The following is a 21,790-nucleotide window of genomic DNA, read 5'->3' as shown; positions in this document are numbered from 1 at the left end:
TTGATGTGCCAAGTACTAATAACAAAACAAGGTTTTAGTCTGACCTGACTGACCCAAACCACAGTGGCTGAGAACATTTGATTATCACAAATTCTTCATGCTCGCTTAACATCCCCCAATGGCTGATGAGGACAACAATAACCAGAAAGATGATCTTAAGAATCTAAATAAATAAAAACCGGTCTGTCTTTCAAGTTTTTAGACAACCCTTTATACACATATGGCAGGTATATTTACGAGGACGTTTACTGTTGTAAATGTCAGCAATACTTCTACTGCGATGAAACAATGCCCAATAATCTCACTTGTAGCAAGTCCTTTATTACATGGCTACCCTCTAACGGCAGCTCATGGTGGAATGGTTATTATTGGGGGATGTTTTGTGTGTTGTAATGTTTTTGCTGGAGCTGCTTTATCTACAACAGCACTCCGGTTAGAGAGTAGACATGGAAACAGGAAGTACAGTCTTTGACCTTTATATTGACTTGGTAATGATCGTCAATACAGAATACGGCACAGAACACATTCATGGGGAATGACGGAGAATGGTTTCTGCAAATGGCACAGAAAGAGAAATACTCCTTACTGGATATACAGTAACCAGACTCTGGTCATTAATAATAAACAATGCTAATTATTGCTAAAGCATAGCACAAACAACGCAAACGTCGAGGGGCTTAGCTAGCATCTCACACTCCTACAATGTAATCACTGGTTAGCTTAGCTAGCTAGCAAGTATTACTTTAATATCCGAATAACATAGTGGCAGAAAAACGGGCAACTTAGAACAGTTATTAAATCATTTGATAAAAACTAAAGTGGCATATCGATATATTTTCTCATGGTTAGCTTGTTAGGAAGAATATTTAACATTTGAGGATTTTTCTGTGAACACAACTTACCCTTGGCTCTATGAAGTGTTATCTTTTTTATCTAAAGTAAGCCTACCACATAACTTGAAATTTGTTTATTGGTTATCGAGAACATAGGGTGCACACAAGGTAAGGTTCAATAGAAATTCAGTATGTCCAATTACACTAAGTCTGGGTTTGCTAAAATAAGACAAGCCTGCAAACCAATATAAAATAAGACGGAGTGAGTCCTCTTCAATTCACTATCAAGATGAAAAAGTGATGTGATTTAGTCTTGGAACTGGGAGGATGATTTCTGCTCCTCTCTCAGACAGCCGGGGGGAGCGGCAGCAAAGTGTGACTGAGCACCAAACGAACAGAGAGCGGCTTTCATTGAGAGTACTGCAGACCCGGAACACAGAGGCCGGTTACATTCAGCAATATAATGGTGCAGCAGACATAACTATTTTCAGGAAAAATCTGCTAGCTTCTTTTTGCCATCTTCAGTGTGCTCATGTGAAGCTACTTTCTAACAAACTTGGCAGAAAACTGAAAGTACAGCCTGCAACTCATCCTGGCTGTTATTGCAGTGGCTTCCTTGTTGATATTTGTTATTTTCTGTTTATGCCTTACAAACCAGTTTACCTGACAGGTATTGAAGCACTGGATGAAATTTAAAGACGTGATCAATATAGGATAAACTCCTGAGTATTTGTCAACATCAAACAAGGGATTTATGTCCCAGGCATCTTTTGCGAAAGTGACATTACACAGATAGATATTGTAATGATGCTTGGTACGTTATGTTTTGAATGGGTATAACCTGAGCCAATTGAAGTAACCATGTCCGTTTGAAGCAATCTCAGTGAGATATTGAACCCCTGAATTACTTAGAAAACAAAATTAAATTGCTACTACCTAATGCATATTCAGGAAGGTTGGAGAGAAGGTTAATTGAGATTGCGATGTCTGAAATAATAGAAGTATAAGTCGATACACACACAGCATGAAAGGAGTGCTGACAGTATGCCTGCTTTGACCGCAGGTATGTGTTCGCTTGATAAGTCAGACAGATGGGTCAGCAGTTGGGTAGCTTGTATTTAAGAAGACTGAGACATGAAACATGCCCAAGCTCACTCACTCTCTACTTTCTCTGCCGTGTGCTGGCAGCCCCCAGACAGTGACAAATTTGATCCAGAGTCCCATCGTTCACTGTCCTGTTTGCTGCTGACAGTGAGTGCGGGAGAGGGAGGGAGACAGCCAAACGAGTTAACAGATGACTGTTTGAGCTTTAGATGGTTAGGAAGAATAAGAGAGAATGAGTGACTACATTGTTGCCAAACAAGTGGCAACAGGCAAGTTGTACTCAAATTAAATTGGGGGAAATGACTGCCTAGTAGCACACTGGAAATGCAGTGCAAAGTTTCTGCATATGAGAGCATTATTTAAAGATAACCTGTAATATTTGTGCTATTTAGCCATCAAGTTAGGTTTCAATTAAAGCCTTATAGTATATGCTAAAACACGTAGTAACAGGTGCTAAATCCTGAATAAGCTACTGCTCGCAAAACACCAAAGTATTTTTGAACTGACTGAGGATGTGTTTTATTTCATTAAAAAGCATCCTTTTCCGCGGGATGAAAGGTAGGTGTTTTTCCATCTTTCAAAAGATACATGGCTAAATTCAGTCCCAACCACAGTTGTACAGTACGTCCCCGATAAACACCTTGAGCCTCATTCAGGATCACTCACTAGTGGATCATTCAGAGTAAGATAGTAAGCTCAACGGCTTTTCACTGGGACTGTTAGTGAAAAATGGCATATGACCTGTGAGATATCAGGCTTCATCTCGATGACGAAGTTGGTCCTTAAAGACTACAGTCACTGTGAGTCGCTGAAATGGCAAATGTTGATGCTTCTAGCTAACCAGCACTTACAGGGGAGCACAATTAGCAGTACAAGGGATATTGTTTGAATAGTTATTTTTGAGAGTTTTAATGTAAAGACATTCTGTAAAGTCAGGGAGTGTAAATATCCATATGCCCTTATTGACAGACAAACCCAGTGAGCAGACACGAGCTCACTTTCTTCCTGAGAACGATTCATGAGTGAGGGAGCCTGAATGGGTTCAAGGTCCTGCTCGAGGACGTATAGTACAGTACAAATGCAGTTGGGACTGAATTGAAGAAGCACTGGCTACGGGATAATCTCCGTAACCACTATGCTACAACACCGCCCCAAGAGACTGAAAAACGTCTGTGAGGAGGACGAAGAAAAAAAAGGTAGACTGGCAGAAAGAGCCTGTCTCGAGTCGAGCTGTTCTCTTTCATATTCCTCTGAGTGTGTGTGGTGCTGCGCTGTCGATTTGTCGACTCGGATTAGCAGTGCAGAGTGGACCACTCTTCTTTATCACACTGAGACAAGTGTGGGGATGCTCCCTTGAGCACTGCGCTGGGTGGAGTGAAGACTGCTGGAGCCTGGGCTGCTGCTTCTTAAATTACAAGTGGCCACATGGGTAAAGTAGGAAGGCCGAAAATGAGAAAGAGGGAGAAGGGAGCGAGATGTAGTTCGGTAAAAACTGGCACCTCATAAATCTGACAAGCAGCCAAGTAGAGAGAAAAAGGAGGGAAAAGGGGCACATATATGTGAACACTCACAATCTGGGAAAGAGAGGGGGAACTGAACAGGAAGATGAAGAGGGATGTATGGAACAGAGACATGGAGGGGAGGTCCTTTCAGAGGACATTGTAGTTGGGCTTCCGTCCTCAACCAACCCATGCCCTGTCAATTTCATGCTCAGCAGCCCACAGGCAAAGAGGCGGCCTGCGTCAGTGGAAGGATGCGAGGGTACAGTTAGTGTCGGTAACAGATGGTGTGCAGCAGAGAACCAGACGCTGCTTTTATATTTTGATATGATCTAATACATTTTTCTTCAGAGAACCAAACAGCCAATAGAAAAGAAAAAAAAATGTTCTGCTGAATCACACGTCGGATTAAACCTCCTCACTTGGATCTTCCATATTTGCCTGCAGGGTGTCGGTTTGATGACAACCATAATGGAAGAGATTAAGGGCGAGGTTTCCATATGTGTTGTTTCACTTGAAGATGTCAATACCTGAAAGTGTATAACTTTCCACAATCTCGGGAGAGCTACATTTGACATAGCAAAAAACAGTCTTATCCTAACACTGACTCCAGTGTATTGCTACTGTAGAGAATATGTTAGCCTGTCTTAACTCACCTGGGTAGCCATTTTGCCGTAATCCACCCAGCGGAGGGTGGCAAAGTTTGTAGACTCTGCGCAGTTGAAGCCGTGGTTAAAGCCAGCATGGTAGCCATAAGGAAATGTGACCATAAACTCCCCTTCATTCTGCGTTATCTGTTCAGTGAGAGGAAAAAACACATTTTAAAACATGTTACAATTGACATATAAATGTGTTTTTTATTGACCTTTTATTAATTGGAAACGTTCATTTAATGAGTAGAGGTGTTCCTATGTGGCAAATATAATGTACAAACATTTTTTGTTCAAGATTAACAAGTTATTTTAAAGAAATTGTTAACTAATATTAACTGTACAGTTTGACTATATTTACTCATGCCATTACCAGGTGTCCAATGTTTAATACACTTAACATGTCTGTTCTACGGGTGTGAGTGCCGAAATGATCAGATGTACATGCAATCCTTTTTGCTTCATCTTATTCTCATTTTGTTTTTGATTTAAATTGTATTACTTGGAGATGTAAATCTGCTAATTCAACTATTCCCTGACCTACTTCTAAAATATATTCTGTTTTTACTCATTAGTCACTCTTCCCCTACAACTGCCATTCAGGTTTTAGAATTTCAACTCCTCTGAAACAACTTTTCTCTAAACTTTTCTGACTTGCGAACAGAATTAATTCAGCCTTACATGATTGCTGCTCCAAGGGTTGAGTGTCTTCCCATGAGCTCAGTGTTATTCTGAGAATGTGACGACAAGTTAAGCACATTCTTTTTTAATGTGGTGCCCCAAAACATAAGCCCTATATGTCTCGCTCTGAATCACAACGTCTTTGTGAAGCCTGGATCCAGGCATTCAAGAGACACATCAAGCCAGGCAAGGTGACAGGCATGAGGGTAGGAACGGGGGGTAGAGGCTGAGAGTGGGAGACGAACTTCCTCTACTAAAGGCAGTGGTTCGGATATCAAACATCCTCTTTTGCTCTCGCAAGAAATGCAAGAAGATGGTTTTATTTTTACACATGAATCGAGATAGGTACTGTAGGTGTGTAACGAGTAACATGTTCGCTGTGATAATGATGTCTTGAGGGGGAAAAGAAGATATAAAAGGGGTCGTGGGGGGGCCCTCCTCTGACAGAAAATAACTTTGTATTCCTGCTATGAGCCAGTTTTTTTTCTTCAATCTTTCATTAACTTCTGCACTGTGAAGATTTATATTAAAGAAAAAACAAAGAGAATGCCAATCAATTTGCAGTGACAGACACAAGTGTATCATTAATGCTGTGTGCAGCACAGCTCAGCCACTAACCTCATTAACGTTGTCATGAGTCATTCAAAATAAGCTCATGTCTTTTTACGCACACATTGTATTTATTTTTAGAGAGGCAGTAAGGAAGGTGAACAGGTAGAAATAGCCTGTCTCTTGTCCCAGTAAAACGTTATACACAACTTAATTTCCTCTTTCCAACATTACATATTTCAAGCTCATTTACTATTTTGATTGACATTTTTTTGCAATGGTGTGTGTGTGTGTGTGTGTGTGTGTGTGTGTGTGTGTGTGTGTGTGTGTGTGTGTGTGTGTGTGTGTGTGTGTGTGTGTGTGTGTGTGTGTGTGTGTGTGTGTGTGTGTGTGTGTGTGTGTGTAACTCTGAAAATGATTAAGAGTGAATTGGCTCATTCAGTTGGGAAATAGTGTGTATCCCCAAAAAACGTTTTCCTTATGTTACATCCCAAGTTTTGTTAACATGGTGAGAATTATCGAGTGGCCTAAGTACTGAGAATGATTCCAAGTTAATGTTGTTAGCAATGGTATATTTTAGTGACTTGACATAGATATATCAGAGTCCTAGGTCTAGGGGATGTTAATTGCTTTTTTCCTTAGTGTGTTTAGCTAGAACGTTGAATTATGAGAGATGCTGTGTCAACCCATTTATAAAAAAGTATGCAGGAGTCCTCTCTTCATCATAACATGTCATTCAACCAATACTGGCTGAAGTAGGGATATACAGTAGAAGCTTTCAACAATTACAGATATCATGTCAGAACAAAGGTAACCTTATCCTCTCATGTTGTCCAAATAAAATGGACCAATGGTCACTCACCCTGTCAAAGGGAATGCCGTATTTCTTGAGGATGGACGGAGAAATCAGAGTCATCTTGTGGCGGAGGAAAGCGTCACAGCCTTGGGAGCTTCCAGGGAAGAAGCCTGCATGGGGTGACGGGAAACACAAGATATTTAAGATAGTTCCCTGACAACCTAGAGGAGATCAAGTTGCTTGTTAAAAGCATGTTAAGTTTTCAAATAGCAAAAGCTCTACGACAGTGCAGTATACTTACCTTTCATTCCAGCATAATCTGTAACATTCTTACAAATGTATAAATAATTGATTTATTTTTTTGAAGAAAATAAGGATCATGGTTTTGAGTTGTTTGGATAAACTTCCTTGTGGTGTCGTCTACTGACAGCAAATAGCTGGTGAGTGTTTCAGCAGGAAAATGGGGGATGATCTGTTCAAGGTTATCTGTGAGGAGCTGACACCAATGCAGCATTTGAGTTACCATTATCACAGTAATTCCTGAGGCCTTGGGGTTGTGATCCCAGCACTGTGGTTGCTACCCGTCTACTGGCACGTGAACTTCAGTGAAAGGAAAACTTTGGATGACAATAATCACAGCAATAGGATGTGGGAAAAATGCCCGGCATTAGCACATGGTAATAGGTAATCAGACTTAATAATTATACATTTTATTTAAGGGTGCCTTTCACGACACCCAAGGACGAAGTACAATTTTATGAATACTAATAGGTTAAAAGCAACAGAACATGATGAAAACACCAACAGGCCTCATCATGGAGAAGAAAACCAAAATGGTCCCAAATGATAGGGACAGGTTATTCAGGGAAACAGAGGATGGTGAGCTGTACAGTGAGGAGGCTAATTTGAACATGTGGGTTTTCAGGAGGGACTTGAATGAAGTGATTGTTTCGGATTGTCGGATGTGTAGGGGGTGAGAGAGTTCCGGAGTCTAGGAGCAGTGCAGCTAAAAGCCCGAGCACCCAAATGTATTGTATGCTACCTTTATTATTTCTTTTATACATGTTTTTGACTATTTTCTTTGATGAAGTGATTTATGTTCCTGACACTTCTAAATGTAAGATGTTGGGAAATTGTTTAGTGATAGTATGCTTCTTTAAGAAAGTTTTACGGCAGCTTTGGAGCCTGGCTTAACTGGCAGGTAAACAAGTACAGCATGCCAGACAAGTGTTGCTAATTAAAATAGGTTTCTGCAGAAGAAATTAAGCTGCTTTACCAAATGATTGGTAATCCTACAACCTAGAAAAGGATATCCGGTTATCCATTGACATGGGCTGGGAATTAAATGATAGCCCAAATTGTGGAATAATCCCATTACTGCATTATACTGTATTTGTCAATTGATTGTTTGAACGCCTCTAGGTTGGATCTCATGGCTGCACATAGAAAGACCAGCAAAAAAACTAGGACTGGGTGCTGTCACTCCCAAAAGTTGTTATGCTGTTCAGCAGGACCTAAGAAAACAAAAAACTTTGCCTGAAGAAGATTATCTTTGCAATAGTGGAGTATTAACTGCAAATATATTGCTCTATTCATTTTAAGAAGCAGCAGAACTAATAAGATTAAAAGACAGAGGCTACCAATTGTCTAAACCATGGTCTCATTTGTTTACTGTTTATAATTAATCCCAACAATATAATGAGGTTTCAAACCGCTGTGGTGTTTTTGTTAATGTCAATGCCCCCAAGGTCACTCATAAATAAACATCTGCATCTTCACAAAACCATTTGAATTGTATCATGGATGATTGTTACTACAACAACTACTACTACTACTACTACAAATATATGAGCAAAAGCACACTTTGCAATGTTAGTTTTTGTGATAGTAAACAAGCAGCCATTTCCTTAATATACCCCTCTAACATTTGGGGGTTCAAAGCCCTAACTCTCTCTCTAAAACAAAGGCTTACTTTTGCCCTTGGGGACAGAGAGACTCTGAATGCCTCAGCATAATCAAAAGAAAGAATTTCTCCTCCATCGCTCACGCTGCCGCTCTTTACCGTCTGTACCCGCCAGTGCCTCAAAGGGGGGTCCATCCAAGCCTCCACCCAGTTAAACTTTAATGCGACTGACAGTATAATTGGCACCCATTTCATCCTTCATTTTCACTGCATTGTTTCAGCCTCTGTTCCACCCTACAAAGCAAGAGAGGGAGAGGGGGCCTCTATTCTCTCCTCGCCTGCCTGCTTGTTGGAGCTGATAAAAGGTGAATAATGTGCCGACAGAGCCCGGGTATTAATCCCCATTAAAATGCAGCTGGCTCTCTGAGCTCTCCATGTGGTAATATTAACTTAAAGGCTTCATTCTGTCCTTTTGAGTTTGAAAATTAAGTTCCTGCCTCCAACCCTTCAGCCTGCACTCTCCCACCACCACCACCACCACCCAAAAAGTCAGAAATAATGCGCAGATGAGGAGCAATAAGAGCGACGGCTGTTGCTGTGTCAAATGTTTGAAGAGGATTTTTCAAGTAACAAGACCATTGTCCCAGCCCCATTAGGCATTCCTACACTGCTCATAACCGCCTTTTTAGAACCTCGTAAACAGTTGGCTACCTGTGCTGTCGATGGCTTTGATAGGTCAGTGGATGCTTGTTAAATACCGTTGGCATTGCGTTCCTCCCACTGCCAGCTGCTTCAATGAGAGGAGAGGAAGGCTGCAATGTGACTGTGACAGAGCTCAATGCCTACATGAAGACACGTCTGCAGAGTGTATTTTAAGGATGGGGTTTCAATATCTAGATAGTCAGTATTGGAACCTTTTTTAAATATCTCAGAGGATTGGGAGTCATCAATATGATGAAATAACCATTAATATAACAGAAAGCATAACTTTAACGTGACAAGAATTTCATCTTAAATATATCTTTCACTTCAGATACTGAGGAAACATTAGCTGCACTGATTCAAGCGACGTGTTATCATTACCAGATATCCAGATTAATAACTATTTGGTTAATAAGCATGCAATTATAATGTTACCAAATGATTGTCTGAATTAGCTCGTTCTATTTCTATGACTGAGACTTAAGTTGTCAGTATGCTGGGCTTCTCTCACAGCAGACATTTGACTAGCCACCTCGGGAAAATAACAGGTTGAAGTAGTAACAATAAATGTCTTCACACCTAGGTGGATTAGTAAATAAACAGGGACAACTCAAAGATTGGGGAACTGAAACAACCAAATAAAAAGAATAAGGATAATGGCTCTTAGTGCTGGCCCGGCAAAAGGTTGGTGCCCGAGTTAAACCAATTTTCGGTTCCTAGAGCAGGCGCCTCTGCAGTTGCAATCTGGCTCAGTCACTGAACCGACCCTGGAACTGCGCGTGGAGGTGGTGGTATGATTAGAGGGTGAGGGCGAAAGGAAATGGGTTTTTCTCACTGTTGATGTTCAGGATTTAGCATAACACAGGTGTTTTATAGAGCTACACTGCTGTGACATTGAGTATATTTATAAAGTTTGACCCACAGTCTTTGATGACTGTGATTAAGTTACATTAAAAAAAAAATCTTGTATACATAACTCTGTAAATTATGCATTTAATATTACCTTTAATTGTTTGCCTTTAAAGATACTGCCTGTCTGTCTCATGTCACATATTATACACATGTATGAGCCACTCTAGTACAGAAGAAGGATTGTGAGTGACAGGAGCTATGCATTGGTCATTATTGATTTTCTCCTCAGCTCTTCACAACAAGGACGAAAGGTGGGTCTATTAAATGTAGTTTGGACGGGGGCGACTCACCGTCATCATCCTCACATCTTATACCTCACTCTGAGCAACTTGCCTTACACAAGTTAATCCTCACTGATCAAAGCAGGGTATCGGAGGAGGAGGAGAACATGAGTGGGGGGAAGAAAAAGGGGGCGGTGCAAGGAGACGTCCAAGAGAGAGGTGTAGGGGGTTGGAGATTATTTCTTCAAGCATTATTTGTCTGCAAGATTCTAAGGATTCGCAACCTTCATTTCAGAACCAAACACATTAAGCCAAACATGTAATGTTTTGTTAACATAGGAAGAAAACATAGCAGCAGCAAAAGCCAATGCTATGAACAATTATCCATCCATACACCGTCCCAACTGAATGGACTTAGTGAGGGATATGTAGGTTTCCTCCAACTCATTTTGCAGATTAAACTATTGATGCTGCTGGCTTCCGCTCAACCGGTCTCTCCTTCACATCTAGCATCTTCAGCCCTCCTGATATATTTTTAGTACAAGTGACTGCACCAACTAAGTGCTTCAAGCTGCTCATCCTTCTCAGACTCCATTCTCGCACAGCCAGGTGACGAGGAAATCAATATCTGTGCATGTGGGGATAAAGTGAGACATCAAAGTGTCTCACCCCCCTTCAAACATGCAAATGAAAATCCAATGTGTGGCCCAGAGCGTGTAGCACACGGTTCCCTACGAGGACAGCCGTGTCAGCAAGGCAAGAAACTGCCAAAAGGTTGTTTATTGAGAGTGATAAAGGGTTCTTAAAAGTGTTATGCATGTTCTGCTTAAAAGGAGTGAGTGCTACTCTACCCTGTGCAAGGGAGAACCAGTGTGCTTTGGGTGTGTGTACTGCGCATGTGTTAGTGCGAAGAATGTGTTTTATTTCATGGAGTGTGTTGAACAGAAGCACTTACCGTACAAACCAAAGACAGGCTGTGAGATACAAAACTGACTTAAAAAAACTGACTTAGAATAAGTGATTTAATCTGAGGGGAAATGCTGTTTTCCAGCAAATTCTGAACTTTTAGAAAAAAGTCAGAATTCCGATTTTTTTTCTCAAAAATGCTCAGATTTCCAAATGTTTTCATGTGCCCCTTATCCTCTGCCGTAGCATTTAAAACAACTGTTTAAAAAGCACTTTTAAACACGACAGAATTTATCACAGCCCTCAACAAAAAAAAACTGAAAAAAACGTTGTCCTCTTGATGCAAACAAAAGAAAAACTCCCACACATCACATCACGGCAAAGTCAAGGTAAAATACAAAGACAAATGGAAATAATCAATTGAAAGCATCATCAGGGTCTCACCTTGTGCCAACCTCTCCAGCCTCTTGCCGTGCTCAGGGGGGACGGCATACCTGCAGAGAAGCACACAATTCTTGTCATCAAAAAGTCGTTTTGTACCTCATTTCTTTGAAATGCTGGGTCCCATTTTCAAAATCTTTCCAATACTTTAATATTCTTATAAAAGGTAACTACATAACAATTATGATATCATGTAACCACTATTTTCCTCTGACTGAATAATGTAAAATCCACACAAAGCAATGTGTCTGGTCTTTGCATAAATATGTGTTCAAACTAACAGTGTGTTTAAACTTGGGCAAGAACATGGTGTTTTATGACATCATTTTGAGGAGAGTCACACAGTACAGGAACAGTCAAAAGCCACGTGGTCCTGAGTATGTAACTACAGAGCTGAAGCTAACTGTACGTACAGTTGCTTTTGTCAGTAACAATCACAACATGCAGATAAAAGCAATGTGAAGATACATTTTTTTAAAGATTTGATTGAAGGGGAGAAAGACAGAGTGAAGAAAAAGATGATATGGCCAATGAAGGGCAGGACCAGAAGGGATTACTGTTTTGGGAGCGCTGGGTTATTTCCCTGCTCTCAGCACTCACTTTAAGAAATTAAATTACCCAAGACGTACACCTCACCGGCTTCCTTTATCTTTTTTGAAACATACATCATGAAAACCAATAGTAATTATCAGTGGTTGGTAGATTAGTATGTTTCTTTGATCTTTTGTACTTGGTTCATTACTGCTTTGTTTAAAGCTATGTAAATTAACCATTCAGACTTTATTATCATGTTTAACTTTTTTCTTACCCTGCTTCTGTTTTGTGAGTGTACCCATACAGCAGCCCTGTGGCACTAGCTCAGAGTTGCTCCACAGGCAAAGTACTAACACAAGATCACAGTCTTTGTGCTGTTAAACGTGCAGCAGGAACTGTAACATATGTACCATGACATAAAATATCAGATGCTACATTGAGAAAGCAAACTTATTTGTAAAACAGAGTGCGAGGGAGACAGCAAAGCTCTAATCTGATCCGCTCATTTGTGAAGTTATTACCATAACGGTTTTTATTACTGCAATTATTTCCTTTGGGTTGCTTATGCCTCCAGAGATCTCAGGCAATGAACTATGGGTGGGGGGGGAAAGCCCACATTTCTCCCTTCCTTACTCAAGCCTCAACAACCACATGGATGGTTGAACAAAAGGGAGGAAGAGAAGGAGAGAGTGAAAAAAAGGAAAGAACAAAGATGGAGAGATAATGAGAAGCAACAACACTTAAGGGGAGACATACAAAGAATGAGCAGAAGCATATAGACAGAGTGAGAGAGTGAGAGAGTGAGAGAGTGAGTGAGTGAGTGAGTGAGTGAGTGAGTGAGTGAGTGAGTGAGTGAGTGAGTGAGTGAGTGAGTGAGTGAGTGAGTGAGTGAGTGAGTGAGTGAGTGAGTGAGTGAGTGAGTGAGTGAGTGAGTGAGTGAGTGAGTGAGAGAGATAATAAACACAAGAAAGTAGCAGACAAAGTCAAATTCAGTCAGAGGTGCCAAAACACGGAGCCACACTGCCCTCTGTAGACAAAAGCTGAGAGCTTCACAGTGGAGCAGCCTCCTCCAATATTTATTATTTAAGCCTGGATTTATAAAATTGTCCCACATCAGAAGCTCGAGACCAAAGTCCTTCATGCTATTTGACAAGAAACAAATGAATTAAAATCCGAATATTATTTAAGAGTTGTAAGTGGCCTAATTTAGGGAGCAAATGACATTTATTATCCTCTGTTTCTTTGTGCTGGATCAAGATCATAACCATTCTCTACATGAAAACATACTTTTTAAAGGCTGGGGAAATTGGCTAAGATACAAACAACAGAAGGCATAAATAGTAATGTTGTCTAAATAGAAATTTCAACTGTTCCTCTCTAAAGTTTTTGTACATTCTTTGCTTTTCAATTCTGTTTTTAATGTTATACCCTCTGTCATTTTCCTACTGTCAGCTAGTCGTTACACAACTTTCTGCTGTTGCATTACATCAAATCAATAACAAAGCATTTGTATCATATGCTGTGTGCATTAGTAGCATGTATTACCGTTACAGCTATGCAGTTTAAAACCCCCAAAAAAGATTGCACATTTGTTAGGTTATGTGTTGTGTTTGTGCTTCACTAGCTTAATACGTCATTATATTACATGTCAGTTGTAGACACTTTTACATTCGATACTCTGAGCAATCCCAACTGGGGGGAAGTGTCTTGCCCAAGGACACAGAAGGATTTGAAACAGTCCCCGCAATCTGAAGATCAGCGCACTTACGCACTGAGCCAAGCCTCCCTATCCACGTCATGGATTGATTTACATGTTTTGAAATTGTAATTAATATTGATCTTCTTATCTTACTCATGGACAGTAAGTGAGTAAAGTTTTGTAAAATCAAGAGTTTTAAACTTTTAAAGTTTGTTTTCCCTTAGGAAGCAGTACAATGCAGAGCTTTCTACATAACATTTCATCTATCGCCGGGTAGGGAACAGGTCAGGCAATCCCTTCCATCCCAGTTTCAAACTAAACAAATCAGCCGATCTGCGTGTCTCCTCCCGTTCCCTCCCTCCTAAAGACCCGGTTGCCATGGCAGCAACACGTCCGTCTCCACAGCAGCAGGGAGACAAACGCACAAATAAAACAACGCACAGCAATGGAGGCTTGAACCTTTCCACCTATCTGAGGGAGAAGATCATTTATCTTCCTGTATCGATGGCGCAGCAGCGTGGATGGCAGACGGCATGTGTTTAACCCCTTTACGGACATTATATAAATGATTCTCAACTAGTTTCTATCTCATGGCAAAGTGTCTCAGAGGTTACACTAATTATTGCTGCTGTAAAATGGGGACATGCTGTTTTTTTGTTTAACATTATACAGGACAACTACTTGCATCCCAGCCAACTGGCTTCACAAACATCTGATCGTGTCAGCTGGTTTGTTTAATGCTTTGCAGGAAAGACAGCACACTGCAATCCTCTGATGAAGCAGAAGCTGGGAATCAAAAAATAACTACTATTTATTATCCAAAGGCTAAGCGTGGACAAATAATAGCTGAATTATATTGGAGGTGTGCAGGAAACCCTCCAGTTATTTCCACTGAATGCATATCATTACACACACATAATCCTGCGCATCAGTAGGGTTCGTCTTGGCTGCGCTGCTTCCAGCCTCAGAACGAGATTTGGAGGGCTGGCCTTTATGTTAGAGCTTTTATCCAATCATATTTCAGCCATAATGTGTTGCTAGGGTCAAAGAAATCTGCCCTTAGGCCTTCAGAATCAACAGTGCGGGCGGCTGTAGCTTAAAGTGAACGCAAACAAAACTGTGGCGTTAACCAATCAGATTCCGATGTGGCGACAACGGGCCAGCTAGCAGGCGTATGATAACGTTAGCACGTGCACATCTTCTGATTGGATACGCACTATTGAGAGGCAGAGCTAGGCAGTAGGCAGAGCCATACAGTCTATGGGCAAAGCTAGCAAACAGAACTAGAACTTGAGCGAGCTAATTTGTGTAGATTTCTACAAGCTATTTTTTTCAACCCACAATGGCTGAAGGAGGAGAAGAGATCAATTTGGTCGAAGATATAATTACAACGCCATTTTCAAAACGAACTTTTCAAGTAAAGCTACACATCTTGAAAAGGGAACGACCAACTCCAACGCTAGCGAGCCTAGCACAGCAGGGAAACTACGAGCGGTATCCGTGGCTCACAGCCTCCGAGAGGCACTGCAAATTGTACTGCAGGGAATGCCTGGTGTTTGCAACTGATCGATTTGGTGTTTGGAGCCACACTAAATTTGCAAACTTGAGTTGTCTAACCAAGGCAGCAACGAGACACCAAAGCACAGCTGGGCACTTGGAAGCACTGGTGCTTTTGAAAACATTTGGGGACACCCGAGTGGATCTACAGCTCAACGAACAAGTGCGCAGGGAAACGGAGCTCCACAACGAAAGGGTTGTAGTGACTGTAATACACATAATTCACCTCCTTCTAAAGTGTGGTTCTACACACTGTTGTTTCATGCCTGTAAGTATGACCGTTGGTTTATGCTTGAAAGTACAACTGTAAAAAGGGATCGTGGTCCCTTTAATTAATCTGTGTTACGATGACGTGGAGCCCCATGCTTGTTGGTCAGGACAGCGCCATCTTGTTTTGTTAACTTTGACTGTGTGATTAAACGAGACACGCATTCGTGTGCTGAACTGTAATGAACGTCTCCTGCGTTTCAATACGATCTCCACAGTGGTGACCCGACGTTTGTTTGCTGGACGTATCCAGAGACACAACACGACACGACACGAAAATGACGGTGAACGCTGTTACCCTCAAACTCCCCGAATTCTGGGAATCATCTGCGTCAGCATGGTTTGCCCAGACTGAAGCGCAGTTCGCGTTGCGTGAAATCACCGTTGATACTACACGTTACTATTACGTTGTATCAGCTCTTGGAAATTCAACAGCATCCAGAGTGGTGAGCCTCCTTAGAAATCCTCCCGCAGCTGAAAAGTATGCCACACTAAAGCCCCGTTAGAGTTGTTCCCAGTGCCAGAGAGACGATTTGACCATGTTAACATTGATCTGGTCGGCCCTCTGCCCTCCTCTCAGGGTTTCACCTACCTGTTGACCGTGGTTGACAGGACCACCCGTTGGCCTGAGGCTGTGCCACTGACATCGCTGGCATCTGTGGAGATGACGCGTGCATTTATCGGCACCTGGGTTGCCCGTTTCGGCACTCCATCAGACATATCCTCTGACCGGGGCGCGCAGTTTACGTCTGAGCTGTGGAACGCTGTTGCCCAGAGCCTAGGTGTGAAACTCCACCGCACTACTGCATATCACCCGCAGGCGAACGGACTCTGTGAGCGATTTCATAGGTCGATGAAGGCTGCTCTTCGTGCCAGCCTCAAAGACTGCAACTGGGTCGACAAGCTCCCGTGGGTTATGCTGGGCATCAGAACTGCACCAAAGGAGGACCTACAGTCCTCATCCGTAGAGCTTGTTTATGGCCAGCCGCTGCGGGTTCCAGGGGATTTTGTCCCTAGCACTAGCCTACTGCCCCTTGGTCTGCAACTCTCCAACGAGCCACGCTACTGGACAATGCGAGGCTTTTCGCTCCTATCCCTACTTCCCGTCACGGCCTCCCTCAGTCGCACATCCCCGCTGGGCTTCAGACGGCTGATTATGTTTTCATTCGCCACGATGCCCACAGGGGACCGCTACGCCCGCCCTACGAAGGTCCATTCCGTGTGTTGGAGACAGGGGATAAACATTTTGTGGTGGACATGGGTGGCAAACCGGAGCGACTCTCTGTTGACCGCCTCAAACCCGCTCATTTGGATGTGGCTAGGCCCATTGAATTGGCCCAGCCCCCAAGACGCGGGCGACCTCCAGGTCTGCCCCCACCCCCTGCTCCCCTCCCTCCCAAAACCCCCACACTGCATGCCCCACACCCGTGTCATGGTGAGACACCTGCCGCAGTAGTGCCTCCTCTGCCTCCTGTACGGCACAGCCGTTGTGGCCGTTTAATACGACCACCTCACCGATGACTGTTTTTTTGTTTTTCTTCTTATATGGTGAATTCTGGGGGGACGTGTGTAGTGACTGTAATACACATAATTCACCTCCTTCTAAAGTGTGGTTCTACACACTGTTGTTTCATGCCTGTAAGTATGACCGTTGGTTTATGCTTGAAAGTACAACTGTAAAAAGGGATCGTGGTCCCTTTAATTAATCTGTGTTTACGATGACGTGGAGCCCCATGCTTGTTGGTCAGGACAGCGCCATCTTGTTTTGTTAACTTTGACTGTGTGATTAAACGAGACACGCATTCGTGTGCTGAACTGTAATGAACGTCTCCTGCGTTTCAATACGATCTCCACAGGGTGAACAAAAATAGGGAAATATTGAAAGACTGATTGATTGTGTCCTGTTTTTGGGTAAACAGGAACTTTCATTTAGGGGACGATGAAAGCGCCGAGTCCAGAAACAGAGGAAACTACGTGGAGCTTCTTTCTTTTCTTGCTGAGAACAACACAGATTTGCATTACCACCTGTACACAAACAACATGTTTACTGGGACGTCAGGCAAAATACAAAACGACCTGATTTATGCTATTGCTGAAGTGATGGGAGAAGAGATCAAAATGAAGATTAAAAAAGCACCCTTTGTCGCTGTTATGGTGGACGAGACGTCAGATGTGGGTAATGTAGCACAGCTGGCACTTGTCCTGCGTTATGTGACAGACACAGGTGTCAAGGAGCGGTTTGTCAGATAATCTGATGAATTAAGTTAACTGTAAATGCTGATGTATTGATTATAAATGCTTCGGAAATATTAATATAACTCTGTTGTACTTGACTATGTTAAGGTGATGCAACGCCCGGTTATACTGCGTTTCTGTCTAAATGTATAGTTTCTAGAGCCATGGTGTCATAATGATGGTATTAAGAGGTGGAATAATTCAGGTAGGACTGTGTAGGACATCACTGAAGGCCTAGGTGTGAAATGCACGGCCCGCCACTGCCTGGCAGCAGATCTCAGACTCTCTTGAAGCTTACTTAAATGTAAGAAAAGCAACAACTATGAGAAGTGAAAAAGTACCCAAGTCGATCCCCTGAAAACCGAATAAAACATCCAACCTGCAGTAACCACCCAACTAACACTATAAGCAGATCTCCATCTCTCTCCTCTAGGACTAAAAACTGTCAACCCACATTGGTTTAGAACTTCGGGTCCACAGAGGAGGTTGAGGACTGATGGATTCATAATAAACTCCTGCCTTCCCGTGAAGTTGCAGCCTGGGTACACTTCAAAATATCTTTCATTTCTTTTTCGTCAGCCCTTCCCTACCTTCCCTTCACATGCTCTGAGGCAGATCTTTTATCTGACAGCAGAGCTGCCGGTGTGTGTTGTGGTAGAGGGCTGATTGAGAGGGTTTCAGCAGTGAAAATAAAGAGAAAAAGAATGATGGAGGGATAAAGACAGGAAGAAAGTGATATACTGCTAAGGCTGACATCTTTTACACGCCTACCAGCGTGTGCATGTATGTAGCAGTAGTAGTCGTTATGGTGGGGTCTGACTTTGATGGGAGCCAAGCTGCAGGGGGAATGGACTTAATTTCACAAACGGCTGCACTACGAGAGGAGAGAAGTAGTGTGTGTGTGTGTGTGTGTGTGTGTGTGTGTGTGTGTGTGTGTGTGTGTGTGTGTGTGTGTGTGTGTGTGTGTGTGTTTTAAGGTGGCATGCTCTGTTTAACAGCCTGTAATTACCCCACCACACACAAGTGTAAAAGTGAAAATGATTCAATTTCAGAAAATTGAGGGTGGGAAGGCTTGGCGAGCACTGAGGGAGAGTGACGGAGAGAGAACAAAACCAGACGAGAATTCAAAGAAAGAAAAGAAAGGAAAAAGCACAGAAAATGCCAAAATAAAAAAGAACAAGTTCTAAAGCAAACAGTTGATATACATAATGTTTAAGCAAACTGCAGATGTAAGCTTTAAAAAGCTATACAGTCAGTGTGACATGTACACAAATATCCCAATGTATCCCAATAGTTTAAAAATGACATGAATATAGTGACGTTCTGAACACTACTGATCATAATGGTTATAGCACACTTTGTTAGTGCCAAATAGAAATGTAGCCTTGAATGATGTTCTACGAAAAGAGGATAAAGCGTCTGAATTACTATTAGATTGATTTTAGATTTTTATGAAGCAACTATCTATAAAAAGGAAAAAAGTCTGCAGGAGAAGTTTAATCCTGTAGTACAGAACGTTTGTCTCCCCTTTCTGGCGGTGAGAATCATTACACTGACATGTTTCCTATAAGGCAGGGGTGTCCAAAATATGGCCCCGGAGCCAAATGCGGCCCGTACATTTTTAATTGGCCCTCTAATTCTAAAAGTATAATGGGATATGGCCCACACATGAAACTGCTTTTCTTATATTGTACATTTTAAATATATATGTAAACATATATCACACAGTAGTATTCATATGTTAATAAGCCCCCTTTCTAAATAAATTCAGTCAATTAACATTGAAAACCTTTTTTAACACGTCTTAGTGGTTCCAAACACATATTTACATAACAAGCTTGAAATATACCTTTCCTTTTTTACCTTATAAGCAATCTGAGGCTTCTGTTTTAAGGAATGAGCTGCAAACAAAATAAATTAAACCCTGTGGAGGGCTGGTTTTTTTCATATTCACGTTTGAAGCATAATTTTCCTACATTTGATGGATTTTACTAACTTATAGCTTAACATGAGGTAATATACCACACCTCTATCAGTGGCCCAGCCCTTCGTTTATTTTTCTGCATGTGGCCCTCAGTGAAAACAGTTCGGACCCCCTGCTATAAAGGTGTGCCTGGAGGTGAGCTCACTGCACCCCTCATCTCCCTCCAGGAGCGCTTCCCATCCAAATAAAGGCGGACGGAAAGCAAAGAGCAAGCAATGGTTGTTTGCTTTCCTGTTTTTACTTTATTCTTTCCTCAGAAATTAGTGGGTTTTTTCAACTTCAGAGACTTTGGGACGCTTCTTATGATGTCCTTCTATAGCTTTTGTCATACTCCTAGCAGCTGTGATGTGGCTGTGGACACGCAAATTGAGTACACACACAAACAACCACACATTTACAGTGAGATGTGAAGAAGAGACCGATTTTAATGAGATCACATCACAGAGACAGACCTCCAGGAGGCAGGCAGGAGATGGAGAAAGTTGGAGGGGACACATACTGTGACGAACAGGAAGGCAGGTGAGAGAGCATACTGAGAAACAAACACACACACAGGTAATACTACGTTTCTGAATTCTCCAAGGCTGGGTTGGCTCTGCTCACCTGCAGTGCCATGGATGGAAACAATATGGCGGTAAATAATGGAAAAGAAATCAAGGGGCAGAAAAGGAAAGAAAATATTTTTTCTGCAGCTACCAAGGACCTTCAGAGGTGAGTGACAGAAGCAGAAAGATATAATAATGATGCGCAGGATAGATAGCGAGCTCAAAAAACAGGAACAAATCAAAATGATGTAATGGAAAAAGAAAGGAGGAAACACTTCAAAAATATTCTGAAACATAACAGCTGGAAATAATAGAAGAAAAGACAACAACCCGAATTGTTTGTACAAATATCTACAAAAGGTCAAAACCCAATTTGAAAGCAGAAGAATGCCAAGTTCGATCTGTACGAGCACAAATAAACAACAATATAGTCCACAGCAGAGATTCAGTAGTATCTGGAGTTGCTAGAAAACAAGAATCCAAGAACACTGGAGATGTAGCTGTGAGGACTTCGAGATGTTTACTTTCCAAAAACAAACTTCCAACCCTGTCTGTCATGAGAGCCATGGACTGCTAATGTACTCTATGTACAGTATGGGATACAGCAGGGAAGGTGACCGAGGAAAACCTGGGACAGAAGCCTTCTCTTGGTCTATCATGATTTTATGATCACCTTTGTGTGTGTGTGTGTGTGTGTGTGTGTGTGTGTGTGTGTGTGTGTGTGTGTGTGTGTGTGTGTGTGTGTGTGTGTGTGTGTGTGTGTGTGTGTGTGTGTGTGATTCATCATAGCAGCCATATCTCAACCAAACAGGCAGATTATGTTCCTGTCAGGCTTCACATGGACTTTAGATGGCGCCGTCAACCACCGTAGGACTTGAGACGCTATCAGAGAGGCTGCATCTTTCAGCTGTTGCTATGCCCACAGAGCAGGCAGCATGGCAGCTGCCGTTTATCACACAGATTCTGATCAAACCAAAACAGCAAATATTGTCAAAACTGTAACAAAAGCCATGTGCAGTGTTACTCTACTTAATAACAGCAAATACAGGGTTTTTAATCACATAAGTGATTCAATCATTTATTTTATAATCTGATTTTCCCAGCTGCTTTGTGATTATTTTAAGAGATAAAAAGACCCTGCTCTCTTAACTAACTGCTTTGTACCGTCCTGATAGCACTTGCATTTATAAAGTTGTTTTGTAAAAAATGGAAATGTATCAAAATGTACAAATGTACAAAATGTACAGGAGTGATGTGTTCTCCGCTCAAAAGAACACATCACACCTGTCCTCCGTGAACTTCATTGGCTTCCAATAAAACACAGAATCAACTTCAAAATCTTACTCACCACCTACAAGGTCCTCAACAACTTAGCCCCCCCCCCCCCCCCCCCCCCCCCACACCTCTGCAAGTCCCCTGGACAAAGCGCCGGACCTGGGGTGATCGGGCCTTCTCAGTTACTGCCCCCTCCCCTATGGAATTCGCTTTTTCTCCCACCTCAAAGTCTCCCCAACCCTCTATTCTTTCAAATCTGCACTAAAAACACACCTTTTTACACTAGCCTTCAGCACCTAACTCCCCCCATCTTCTTCTTGTTTTAACCTCTGTTTTGTTTTTAACCCTAGTACAAATTAATAAATGATCTGTTTGCATAGTTTTGATAGGGCAATATGTAAAGCATCTTGGAGTACCGTAAAAAGCGCTATATAAATGTGATTTATTATTATTATTATTATTATAAGAAGCATTGAGTAAAAAAAAGGCAAATCCAG

The 21,790-nt window shown here is 41.9% G+C and overlaps 1 protein-coding gene across 1 annotated transcript in view; it reads right to left on the bottom strand.

The window, feature by feature from the left end:
• Positions 1 to 21,790, bottom strand: part of kdm4b (lysine (K)-specific demethylase 4B) — a 58,366-nt gene that overhangs the window by 25,992 nt on the left and 10,584 nt on the right. The window contains exons 6-8 of the mRNA XM_063891952.1: positions 11,201 to 11,250; positions 6,179 to 6,282; positions 4,093 to 4,230 (exon numbers count right to left, since the gene is read on the bottom strand). Coding sequence (XP_063748022.1) covers positions 4,093 to 4,230; positions 6,179 to 6,282; positions 11,201 to 11,250 — 292 coding nt within the window. The remainder of the gene's footprint in view (positions 1 to 4,092; positions 4,231 to 6,178; positions 6,283 to 11,200; positions 11,251 to 21,790) is intronic.

The sequence above is a fragment of the Eleginops maclovinus genome, chromosome 9 (assembly GCF_036324505.1).
Source record: "Eleginops maclovinus isolate JMC-PN-2008 ecotype Puerto Natales chromosome 9, JC_Emac_rtc_rv5, whole genome shotgun sequence".
In the NCBI taxonomy this organism is placed as follows: domain Eukaryota; kingdom Metazoa; phylum Chordata; class Actinopteri; order Perciformes; family Eleginopidae; genus Eleginops; species Eleginops maclovinus.
Note: the sequence above shows the minus strand (reverse complement) of the source record. Positions and strands in the feature narration are given on the sequence as shown.